Source organism: Mauremys reevesii, linkage group 4 (assembly GCF_016161935.1).
Source record: "Mauremys reevesii isolate NIE-2019 linkage group 4, ASM1616193v1, whole genome shotgun sequence".
NCBI lineage: Eukaryota > Metazoa > Chordata > Testudines > Geoemydidae > Mauremys > Mauremys reevesii.
This window is the reverse complement of record NC_052626.1, coordinates 54,866,634-54,879,683: the sequence shown is the minus strand read 5'-3', so window position 1 is coordinate 54,879,683 and position 13,050 is coordinate 54,866,634. Positions and strand designations below refer to the sequence as shown.

Sequence of the window (13,050 nt, the reverse complement as noted above, 5' to 3'; positions counted from 1 at the left end):
ATTAAAGATTCAATGAGCACTGAACAGAATTTTCAACATCTGTGTAGATAAATTTAATTTATTCAAAACGAAAAAGTAGCACAGGGCATCTTGTATGAAATCATTTCAAACAGTCTTTACAACACAATGCACAGACATTAGCTAAAACAGATTCAGTTTTGCCCTTAAAACCTACTTCATGTAGGCAGTTATTGCTTTGAGTTTCTAATGGAACAGTGGTCGATTATTATTTTCTTTTTTTCTGTTCTTGATTTTACACGTCACTAACCTAAACCAGAGTTATAAGTCCCAGGGTAGTTGCACCCTAAATGTTGCTTCTGTGTAACCTTAGGGAGGTACACTCTGCAGATTGCTTCTGCCTATCTTTATGTGCAGACTCAAAGCCTATCAGGTAAAAATAAAGTAAGTGTAATAGTTGAAACATAAATGAGTTACAGGTGTTTGGAAAAAAAAAAGGATTGATTGAAAATTAGTATTTTTAAAGAAACATTCAGAAACAGTAAGAATCTTTGCCATGTAGGTAACTCATAGTATTGTGGAAACTCTAGTGTACTCTTGCCTGTACAGGTTTCAGAGTAGCAGCTGTGCTAGTCTGTATCCGCAAAAAGAACAGGAGTACTTGTGGCACCTTAGAGACTAACAAATTTATTTCAGCATGAGCTTTCGTGAGCTACAGCCCACTTCTTTGGATGCATAAATCTGAAGAAGTGAGCTGTAGCCCACAAAAGCTTATGCTGAAATAAATTTGTTAGTCTCTAAGGTGCCACAAGTACTCCTGTTCTTCTTGCCTGTACAGTAACTCCTCACTTAAAGTCGTCCCAGTTAACATTGTTTCATTGCTGATCAATTAGGGAACATGCTCGTTTAAAGTTGTGCAATGCTCCCTTCTAACGTTGTTTGGCAGCCACCTGCTTTGTCCACTGCTTGCAGGAAAAGCAGCCCATTGCAGCTAGCTGGTGGAGGCTTGTACCAAGGGTGTACCGGCAGCCCCCCTAAGTTCCCTTTTCTGCAGCCGCCCAGAAGATATCAATCGGTTGTTCAGCTGTCCCTGCCCCCACTGCCATGTGCTGCTCCTGCCCTCTGCCTTGGAGCTGCTCCCAGAGACTCCTGCTTGCTGTGCCGGGGCAGGTGGGAGGGGAAGGGAGCGGGCTGTCAGGGTGTCTCCCTCCCCTCTGGTCCTGCACCCTGCTTACCCCTTCTCAATATAGAACAGGAAGGGGACACAGACAGAGAGAGACAGAGAGAGCCTGGGGCAGCAACTGCTGTCTCAACTTCCGGATCCACTTAAAAAGACAATGCATTTAAGAGTGGGTCAGCTTACTTAAAGGGGCAGTGTGCATATCTCTCTCTCTCCCACACACAAGGTGTGTGTCTGTCTTTGTCTTCTATGCTGTCTCCCCTCCTTCGTGTTTGTGCTGCCTTGTGTGAGAAGCTACAATAACAATGTGTTAACCCTTGAGGGCTCAGCCAAGTGCTAATTCATCATTTAGCAGCAAGGCATTCCCTGGGAAATATCCCTCCCTCTTCCACCCTCTAACTTTATCACCTCAACCATCATAGCTGTGAACAGTATTAAATTGTTTGTTTAAAACTTATACTGTGTGCATATCTATATAATATATAGTTTTTTGTCTAGTAAAAAAAATTTCCCTGGAACCTAACCTCCCCCCCCATTTACATTAATTCTTATGGGGAAATTGGATTAGCTTAACATCGTTTTGCTTAAAGTCGCATTTTTCAGGAACATAACTACAATGTTAAGCGAGGAGTTACTGTACAGCAAAGGATGCATCAATATTATTAAACCTATTTTTTCCTATAAAGAGGGGAAAAAAAGGAGATTTCTAAATTGGTCGTATAAATAAAATCCAGGCTAAAACTTGGCACAAAGTTCAGTATAAAAGTGAGATTTGAAAGTTTCTTCTAAAATAAGCTGTGTGGTTGTTTTAAAGTTTAAAAAGTGGGTTCATATGCTTTCTTTGCATCTCTTAATTTGGATTGAAAATTTGTGCACAGTTTCAAAATATTAAGGATCCCAAACAGCTTCTCTGTTGAGGTTCTGAGATCTTCTGTTACTCAAGAGAAGCTGAGTATGCAACTCAACTTCCTATTCTGAGAGGAATTTCCCTTTGGGAGTGGTAGTTTTTATGACTCTTCTTATCAAGTCCCCTTCCCAAGATGAAGTCTACAGCTTTATGTGGCTCTTATGATTGGTTAGAGAAGAGATGTTGAGCATTTGTGGTGTTTCTATCAGCTTCCTCAAAATTTTATTCTTCCTTGGCTGAGTGTTAGCAAATGCTACCAGCCCAAAGAGATATGTCTTGTCTGACCATCTCTTAGCTGTAAGAGCAAAAGTTAGGCTAAACACTGCCCCTCTTTCCTGGGGTGATGAGTGTAGAAAGAAGATGAGAAAGGAGCCCTCACACTATATGGTCCTTTTGGATTTCATGTGCCTGAAAACTGCACATCATGAGGCCTACAGAGATCTACACAAATTATTTGCTTAAAGTCAACCAAGGAAAAGATCCATCAGTAGAGATTTCTAGGATATGCCAAAACTGCTGAAAGAGAACAATGTGCTTTATCAATTATTTTCAATACTTTAAAAACTACACATTAATATGCACTACAAAATTTCCCAAATATATATACAGACAAGATAAATGCTGACTTTTTTAGGAAAAATATTCTTAAAAGTTTGAATGTCACATTCTTTTGTTTTTAAGCAAACATAAAAATAAGGAAATTCATACACCAATCATTATATTTGAATAATAGTAGCTGTCTGGTTTAACGCTACAAAAGCCAGGAAATTCAGAGTGCAAACAAGGCATTAACGATGATGTGATCTTCTTTTACTATATGAATTGCACTAAGTAGGCACAATGTGAGTGTTCAGTGGGGAGTTTCAGCCTTAACCAAATTTCCTGGCTTGTGTGTGTGTTTGAGCTAGATCTTTAATATTTAACACAGTTATGTGAGAGATAACAGAAAGCACTTTCTTCAAGATGACTCCACAACACAGGGAGGAGAATTGAAAGTCACACCTTTCAGCCTCCACATTTTTTCTTTTGTTCAGTATTTAAGGAGAAGCCATCCGGAAGGAAGAAAGATTATGACTATCTATAAACTAACTGTTGGACAGAGACAGAACTGCTGATAATGAGTGGGTTGTGTCTGTAGTTTTTGGCCGCTCACAACTGCAGAGGGCTGAGGCAAAACAGAAACTCTTGATATGTTTGTCTAAAGAGGTAGTAGTGTGATCACAGGCAGCAGGAGTTCAGCTGAAGTTCAGGGCAGATGTTGCCAGTAGTTTACACTGCAGGAAAGTAAAATTGCTTCCGGATTCACCTTTTCCTCCCAATTTCTCTTCCAACATCAGTGTTGAGCCATGCTGTGTCGCAGAGTTACAATATCAGTAGGAAAGCAGTCTTTTAGCAGGATACCACGTTCACGATGGCAGTCCAACTCCTCAATAAATCCATACCAATAGATGACTAATCCAGGACCAAATCTATAAAATAATGAGAAGAATATAACATAAAATTACATATACAGAAAAAAAAAAAGATAGTTCACAGTCCCAGGCCAATGAGTAAGTCACAGGCACTGCTGATTTTATTCTAAAAATTGGACAGTTTACCTACATTTAATTTCCAACATTTTAATTTAATCAGGGTAGAATTGTTTTACATTTAAGTAATATCTGATTCCATAAATAAAAATTCTATTTAGGGTCTTACAGCAAACTGAAATATTTGTTTAGTTCACACTTTTACCATCGTGAACATATAACTCACCAGCCATAAGAACAGATCCCTAAGTGCCTTTGTAATAACATTTAATAACTGTGTGATACATACAGAAGCCTCTCTTCCCTTGCTCTCCATTTATTTCAGATTTGGACATTTAAGCATTAAAAATACATGGGTTTACATAAAACCTCAGATGATGTGAATTTCAGTACAGTAAAGATCAACAACGATTCTTCAAAATATAATCTCTACAATGACTAAGTAACTGTTAAGGCAAAGCACAGTCCATAGAAAGTTTCTACTGCCATGTCTCCAAAACGTGCCTCAGGAATTCCTCAGATATTACTAACATTGACTGATCCCCACTAGGCACTCTCAGGAAGTAGCCCCATGGACTATTTTACCCATCAGGAAGTTCAGACCTTGAGGCTGGGTTCATAAAGAAGTAATCACTATCAATCATTGTGTACAGCGATATGTTTTGCACATCAGTTTCACGTTTTTCCTACTGAGAGCACTTAATTAAAGGGCAGCACTACTTTTGGTGTAGTGTTGCAGGAATTTTACAGTGAAATCATAAATTATGAATGTTGGGTTAGTAAAAGGATGTCTAAAAACAGAACCACTTTCTGTAGTCTTACATTACAGCAGTCTGTACAATGTTAGGCCAAAAAGCTTTTTCTTTCTGTGATTTATTATATGCTATAGTGGACTTGCCAAAAACAACAGTGCAGGATGAGCTATTAGATACTGTATGTACAAGAAAACGTTCAATAGAATATCATTTAATGGTTTATACACAGAGTTGTGCTCAGTATTCACACCAATATGGTAGCCAATTTTTGTTAATGTTTAATTATAATAAAAGCGTGTCGGGGGATGCACAATAACTGGAAAGTCCACTTAGCAGACAATAGAAGCTCTCAAAACAGTGGGTAGTGCCAGACTGGCTTCATTAGGGTGGTTTCTTTCCAACACTGAACTGAGGAAAACTCTATTTGATGTGCTCATGTAATGGAACAGACATAAAAGGAAGTAATTCTGTGGATTCCCCCTGCAGTTTCAATTGGGTATTGTGTGCTACTTTCCAAAACTGTTGTGTAGTGTTTTATGGCTGCTACCTTCCACCCCAGAGGTGGGTGCATTTCAGTAGCAAGGAAGCATTCTTGTACATAGTTTACATAACAGTTTGGAAAGCTCTGTGATTTTTCAGATGGAAATGCAAGAAGTTATTACTGTTACAGATTTAGCCATAGTAATATAGACAGAAAGTGAAGTTTCTTTAGAAACGTGTTATAGGTCAGATTGTGGCTGGAGTGGAAGAGCACAGCACCCTCCTCCCAGCAGTTGCACTCCATAGGTGGCCAGCAACATTTGCTGTCCCTGTTAGGGTGACCAGATGTCCTGATTCTATAGGGACAGTCCCGATATAGGCTCCTATTACCCCCAGCCCGTCCTAACTTTTCACACTTGCTGTTTGGTCATGCTGGTCCCTGTGCTCTCTGGAACATAAGCTTTGCTTTTGGCTAGTGCCCTGTGAGGTGCATGCAGGGCCACAGCCTGCTGTTCCTCACTGTATCAACAAACACAGCTGGCCCAACCACAGGGGGGAGCAAATGGGTGAGCGTGCGGAGAGACACTGCTGCCTGGTGCTCCCATTGGGGTAGTGAAGCTTCATGCTGTCACCAATGTAAGGCATCGATTCACTGCTACAATCTGGCCCTAATATTTTTACAGAGAAGTGTGTTCAAACCAATCACTTCAAAAGGAATATGTAACTGGGCAGGCAGTAAATACTCTACCTGAAGGATTTTAAAAACAAACCAGACCAAACACACATACGCCCTTAAAGAGAATGCATTTTGCATTTTTAATGGACTGTTTTATGCAAGTCAGAAGCTATGAAACATACATATATGCGGTACTTGTTCATTACTAGAACGTTTGCCAGGTAAAAAACCCAGTGCTAATGAGCAGCTGCTCTTCCCTAGTGCTTAAGGAAACTTGACTTGTTTCACTCTGCACAACTATCTGAAAACTCATGTGGTAAAAGGCACATAAACATATAAACTGTAACTTGTATTTGAAATTACAATTATTCATTAAAATAGATACTTCCAAGCCCACTCAAAAGGGATTGTAAACCAGTTTTTATTGAACCGTCAGTGCCACAAATGACACTTTTCATTATATTGGCTGCAACTAGCAATAGGTTCAGAAATGCCAATTCTGATGAAAAACTTTATTTTTAAGGGTGTCCAGTGAGTCAACTGCAGGTTCCTGGCTTTAGTTAATCAGTGAAATTATTCCCTCAATCGTGTATTAGATCTTTATTAGCTAACTAGTCCTGCCCATGCTATATCATTTCATAATATTGGTATAATCCTTTATATTCTGACTGTGTATCAGAGATATCATATATACAAGCCATACTATATTAAAAAATGACTTAAGGGAAGCACTTAAAATCAAAATTAACTTGCTGGCCCGGTAAGCATTTGCCACTGACTATGAGGAGCTCCTGCTGCTAAGGGCTAATTTCTCTTCCATTAACACACAGAGCTGGCAAATCTCAAACAATGCCAATGGTTAATTACAGTTGCCTTGATTTGAAAAGACATTTAACCTTTTTTATTGGGGAGGGGGGCATGGAAGTGCAAGCAAGGAGCAAGAACCACCCTTTTTAATTTGACTCCCTTCTGAAGTTGTACATGTGACAGTATGGAGCATGAAACTTAACACTGTAAATTATAGTCAGACTAAAAACTTATTTATAGATTAATAACAACATTTAATACATTGGAGACTAACCTCCCTTTCAGGACCAATGCTGACAACTTTGGTTTACACAGGAGAACTAGTTCAAATGACAGAGAGCTTGCTCTGCATGCCACAGGAAGTGGGACCAACCTGGGCAGTTCTGTGAAAAATCTTCAGAATACAAAGGAAAAGATGGTTTTATAGTCACTGTACAGGACTCCGTCAGGAATACTGTATGCAATACAGGTCGCTATACCACAGGAAGGATATTAATTTTTGAGAAGGTGAAGCTCAGGGCAACAAAGAAGACATCAGCTCTTAAGGAGCTAGGTACAGAATCCTATAGACTTTGCTTTTGCCAGTAGAACTGTGTAAACCTTCAGTTTTGGTTAACAGGTACTCGTTTGAATCTTCTCTTCAGTTTTGTTTCACAACAGTTCACACCCTGTAAATCCCAAGTGCAAGCTAACCGCAAAACTCAACATGAAACTACAATTTTGCCTGTTTTTGTGAAGTTCAATTTTTTTTTAAAAACAAATATTGGCTGACTTTTCACACTTGAAAGGAAACAAAAAAACAGCTGAGTTTTAGCTAGTTTAGGTTTTTGTTACAAACATTTTGAATAGCTCCACATAGGAGAAAACTCAGTGGCAATACTATTTCCTATGAAGGTAATAAACATATTAAATATACTATCAGAGACAGGTCCTCATTGAGATCTTGTGAACACACAGATTAATTGGTTTATCTTCAATCAGTTTTTCAACAGATAGTTAGCCAAGTGTAAACCCTCTGTAGAACTCTTATTTCAGTTTGAGAGTGACTTAAGTGGTTTAGCTTAAACTGATTCCTAATCAATGTAAGATAAGTAAGCCAGATTTATATTGATTTGAGTGTCCACACAGCCTTTTGCACTATTTTAAATAAATCGATTATAAAACAAACCTTTAGTTAAACCAATGCAGCTTTCTTTGCAAGCCAACAAGCCCTGAGACTCTGAGCTTTGCTCCTAGGCAGGGGCGGCTCCAGGCCCCAGCATGCCAAGCGCGTGCTTGGGGCGGAAAGCCGCTGGTCCCGTGGCTTTGGAGATCCGCCTGCCGTGCTTGGGGCGGCGAAATCCCTAGAGCCGCCCCTGCTCCTAGGAAGGAGGGATTTCACAGGGGTATTGTGAAAAACTAGGAAGGTGGAATTCAGGGAGTAGTAGGGGGAGCAGAAGGCATAGTAAGCCAGATAGGTTCTTCCTTTTCCTAAAAATCATTTATGCTCTTTATTGCTAATTTTACATGGACAAATCTTCATTTTAACTCAAGAAATCACATAAAAATCAGCAAAATGTGAATCAGGCTTTAACTTGCCCTTCTACAGAAGCACTTTTGTCCTAGAAAGGAAAAAGACTTATTTATTTATCAAAGTGGTTGAGTGGAATATCACACATTCAACTTCACTTAAAGACAAACTGTTCTCTAGTAATTGTCTTTTATTCTGGAATGTCTGTGTGGGGTCCATGCTAGCTTCTAAGGATATGCCCAGACATGTGGGCATTGGGAGTTGTGTCTTTCACCATCAAAAAGCCTTGCATGTGGTTTTATGGAAAGTGCATTTTCAACACACAGCTCAATACTGAGCAGAAATGTAAAACAGCTTGTAATCGTTTTTAATAACTTTCACTTCATTTATTTATTTAGTCTTAGTTTATTTGTTGTAGATGGGCTGTATACTACATGTATTCCCAGATAGTAATGTAAATAATTTCTCGTTCTGAGAGGCTCTCTTAGTGAAATGTGAGTGTATATATGTTTATATCTAATGTCCATGTCCATGTATGCATGTGTCTGTCTGACTGTGTACAATTAGAATGACATCAAGGCCAACTGCACTTCATAACTTGTTTCCTATAAAAATAAATTATAATAAATAAAAAAGTTTAAGACAATTTTAACACAGTTCTTTAAAAGCATTGGATTAATATCCATATTATATACATCTCCTGTGCAGTGATGCCTAAAACTTACATCTCTCGTATTCTTATTATTGGAAGGAGTATTTTGGTAGACCAACAACTGCAGGTCAGATTCTCAGCTGGTATAAACTGGTATAGCTCCATTTGACTTTCCTACAGGTAGCCCTATTTACACCTGCTGAGATTTGGCCTTGCGTATCTTGGCAGGGAATTAATTTCCATTGCACAGGGATTGATTTACTTTGGAATATAAATAAACATGAATATTAAAAAAAATCAAACTACGGTACCTTTACATAAAAAGGGGCACTTTCAAACTTTGGACATGGTTGAAAGTGAGTATATTTTTCTTAAACTTTTTGTAATCCTCTAGTCCATTTCCTGAACCAATCACAAGGCAGGCCATAATTCAAATAGAAGTTACCTTCGAGGCATCATATAGATTTATATTTTTTGGCTCTACTGAAGTCTGGTTTAAAAAAAAAAGGCTATTGGAGTTGTTCTCATGTTAGGCAGAGTCAAATAACCGGCTGATATGTGTTCATGTTATAAATCTATCACTAGTCCAACCCTCACAAGGTTACACCTATTCGAGGTCCTGGCTACCTTAAATTACATAATAAATAGTCTCACCTTATAATAAATACTTTACAATAAACAAAATCTCTTTGGTTTGCAAACAAACACACTAACTGAATTGGTGCATTAAAGCAAAGGGCAAGCTGATGAAGAAAGATCAGTTAGGAAACAGGTAGTCATTTTGGGAGTGATCAAGCACTGTTGGAAGTCAATGGAAGCTTTGCCATTGACTTCAGTGAGCAATTGAACAATGCATTATGTCTCAAGTAAAATTACCAAATCTACTTTATGCAATTGAGTGAAATTTGAGCTATAATTTGAGCTATATAGTTGACTACATTGACTACAACAGGACCAGGATTTTCTTTTAATGTCTACTAGAATTTTTTTTCCAATGTGTCCCCATTTTCAAGGAGGTTATAACTCTCAAATGAAAATTCCTTTGGACTGACAAGGGTACAGAAATTTCCAATGAGTACTGGACACTGATGCAATATACTATGGGAGTGTGGAATGTCGGGGCTATCCGGGGAAGGAAGGTGGATGGAAACTAATAGCACTCCTCAGTGTCCCTGTAGTCACGCCTCTGTTGAATACTATTACATTTTAATGAACTTTTGTTTACACTAGCAGCCTTTTAGCTGTGTGATAAGGCTGTTAAGGCATCAGTTGAAATGCAGCATTTTTGTTGGCCATATTTAATCAAACTTACAATATGATTTAAATGCTTTAGGCATTTGGAGAAGTAAAAATAAGCCATGCGATATTTATGTGGATATCAGGAAATATGTTAAAAAGACATTTTAAAATGTGCATAGTACAAATCATAAATACATATTGATAGAATGGACTGATATTGTGTAAGTCACCGTTATTAAAAAATAGTATAAAGACAATTTAACTTTTGGCTGCAAAATGCATTTTTAATAAACTGTCAAAATACATTTTTCACCTATGGAATTCATACAAATCTGAGAACTGTTCTCTCAGGCAAATAAAAAGATTTTTATAATCTTCAGTGACAGATTTTTTTTGGAATAGTACTTTCAAAAGCTATGATTAAATAATATTAAGGTTACACAGATTTTTAAGGATCAAGGCTTTTTAAAAGTGAAGGCTGACACAGTGTGAGAGAAAGAAAAGGCATGTTGTTTCAAGGACAGTGAGTGTTAAGAAAAAATTGTCTTGACTGAACTTTTAATTTCTCTGGCTTACGCTGGTTCATGTCATAACCTAAATTTTACTCAAAAAGACAATTTTGTTCTTGAAAAATCTTTGAGACACTGATCACTGTGTGTGATTTTGCTCATTAAGGGCTTGATTCAGTAAAGCTTGTGCTGAAGTCCCACTGACTTCAACATTACGTACAGTACTTGATGCCTAAGACACTTGGGGCTTGATCCTGTAAGGAGATCTGTGTGAATAGCCCCATGTGCCTCTACCAAACTTTTTGCAGTACTGGAGCTTAGGTGATGAGAATGTAAGATGGTACCGACATATTTTGGGTAATTAAGTGAGGTTTAAAAGAAAACATTTTGGAGCAAGTGGGCCAGTAAAGATAATGATTCTTATTGTGCTTGTGTCTAACTGTGCTTGATTCTGGCTATTCCACTGGCTTTTGATGGATTATGCATCACCGATCATACTCATTTTGGAGGATGCTAATTATTTCTGCTCTCCTGGCAAATTAGTCAGTTCTAATGACCAGTTAGGTGTTAAGGCTTAGAGGTAAAAAGGGTGCCCCAAAGAAGAGGCAAGCGCACTCCAAGGACTTTATCCACCTAGACAACTGGATTCAGGTTTAAGTGAAAACTCCCTAAATGACACAATGAAGATGACTGGATGTGGAAGCTGCGGTATGTACATGATCCTGGAGGGGGTACCTGAAAAGAGTTTCGTCTGCATGAAGTGCTGCCTGATAGAGCTGATGGGAGAAAAGATCCGAGGATTGGAGATGCAGGTGGAAACTCTGGTTGAGTTTAGACAGGGGTTTGAGCAGATGATGGAGGCTGAAGGGAAAAGCTCAGACTTGCAGATGGAAGCAAGACCGAAGAACTCTGAGGGGAGACTGCTGGGTGAGGAAAGTGGACAGTGGAAGCATGTGACTAAGAGAAGCAGGCAGAGGAAAAGACAGGCTAGTGAAGGAGAAACAGAGCTCAGGAACAGTTGTGCAGAATTGGAAAATGAAGAAGGGACACAGCAGGTGGTCACTGAAGGTGAAAGGGCAAGGAAGAAGAGAAGAGCAGTGAGTCCTATAGGAAGAGGGGAAGAGTCAATGGAGATACCACCACCAAATATGAGCTCCAGGAGGATACAGGATGGGTTGCAGAGGATTGCAAGGTAGAATAGGAATCGAGAGGACTTGCAGCCAGAGAGAACAGGGGATAGACCAGAGAATCACACCATCACCAGGAAAAAGCAGGTCTACATGACTGGGGACTCCTTACTGAGAAGAATGGACAGGCCTGTAACCAGAGCTGATCCAGAGAACAGAAGGGTGTGCTGTCTGCCGGGTGCTAAGATACGGGATGTGGACCTGAGGCTGAAGAGAATCCTAATGGGAGCAGGAAAGAATCCACTGATTGTCCTTCATGTGGGAACAAATGATACAGCTAGATTCTCACTGGAGGGAGACTATGCCAGGCTGGGGAAGACGCTTAAGGAATTCGGTGCTCAGGTGATCTTCAGTGGGATTCTGCCTGTTCCTAGAGAAGGGCAACAAAGGTGTGACAAGATTATGATGATCAACAGATGGCTCAGGCAGTCGTGCTATAAGGAGGGCTTTGGGATGTATGGCCACTGGGAGGCATTCATGGACACTTAGGATGGACTTCACCTGAGTAGGGCAGGAAATAGACTTCTAGGATGGAGGCTGGCACAACTGATTAAGAGATCTTTAAACTAGGAATTTGGGGGAGATGGTAATCTCCATGACGGATTTTAACATTGAGAAGGAAGAAAACGAAGTAAGAAAGGATACTGCCGTGGGTAGGAGAATGGACATAAGGAGGAAGAGTAGTCTAATAGATGATACTGGTGGTAGAATGTCTGTGCCTAATCGGGTAAAGAATGTGAGCGAAGCCAAACAGCAAAAATTAAGATGTTTGTAAACCAATGCGAGGAGCCTAGGTAACAAAATGGAGAACTAGAGTTACTGATGCAGGAAGTGAAACCAGATATTATAGGGATAACAGAAACATGGTGGAATAGTAGTCATGACTGGAGTACAGGTATTGAAGGGTATGTACTGTTTAGGAAAGACAGAAATAAAGGCAAAGGTGCTGTAGTAGAATTGTATATCAATGATGAGGTAGACTGTAAAGAAATAAGTAGTGCTGGAACGGATAAGACAGAGTCTGTCTGGGCAAAAATCACACTGGGGAAGAAAGCTACTAGAGCCTCCCCTGGGATAGTGCTTGGGCTGTGCTACAGACCACCAGGGTCTGATTTGGATATGGATAGAGACCTCTTCAATGTTTCTAATGAAGTAAATACTAATGGGAATTGTGTGATCATGGGAGACTAACTTCTTAGACAGAGACTGGAGGACAAGTGCTAGTAATAATAATAGGGCTCAGATTTTCCTGGATGCGATAGCTGATGGATTCCTTCACCAAGTAGTTGCTGAACCAACGAGAGCGGATGCATTTTAGATTTGGTTTTGGTAAGTAGTAATGTCCTAATAGAAGAAATGGCTGTAGGGGACAACCTTGGTTCAAGCGATCATGAGCTAATTCAGTTCAAACTAAATGGAAGGATAAAAAAAATAGATCTGGGACTAGGGTTGTTGATTTCAAAAGGGCTAACTTTAAAAAATTAAGGAAATTAGTTAAGGAAGTTGATTGGACTGAAGAACTTGTGGATCTAAAGGCGGAGGAGGCCTGGAATTACTTCAAGCCAAAGTTGCAGAAACTATCAGAAGCCTGCATCCCAAGAAAGGGGAAAAAAATTCATAGGCAGGAGTTGTAGACCAAGCTGGATGAGCAAGCATCTCAG

The 13,050-nt window shown here is 39.4% G+C and overlaps 1 protein-coding gene across 3 annotated transcripts in view; it reads right to left on the bottom strand.

Moving 5' to 3' along the window:
* Window positions 1–1,657: 1,657 nt before the first annotated feature.
* CDIN1 (CDAN1 interacting nuclease 1) overlaps window positions 1,658–13,050 on the bottom strand; it is a 192,250-nt gene continuing 180,857 nt past the window's right edge. The window contains exon 9 of one of the 3 annotated variants that reach the window (XM_039538065.1): window positions 1,658–3,514. In XM_039538065.1, coding sequence (XP_039393999.1) covers window positions 3,379–3,514 — 136 coding nt within the window. In that variant the 3' untranslated portion in view covers window positions 1,658–3,378. The remainder of the gene's footprint in view (window positions 3,515–13,050) is intronic. The other 2 variants (XM_039538063.1, XM_039538064.1) reach the window with 2 other exon arrangements.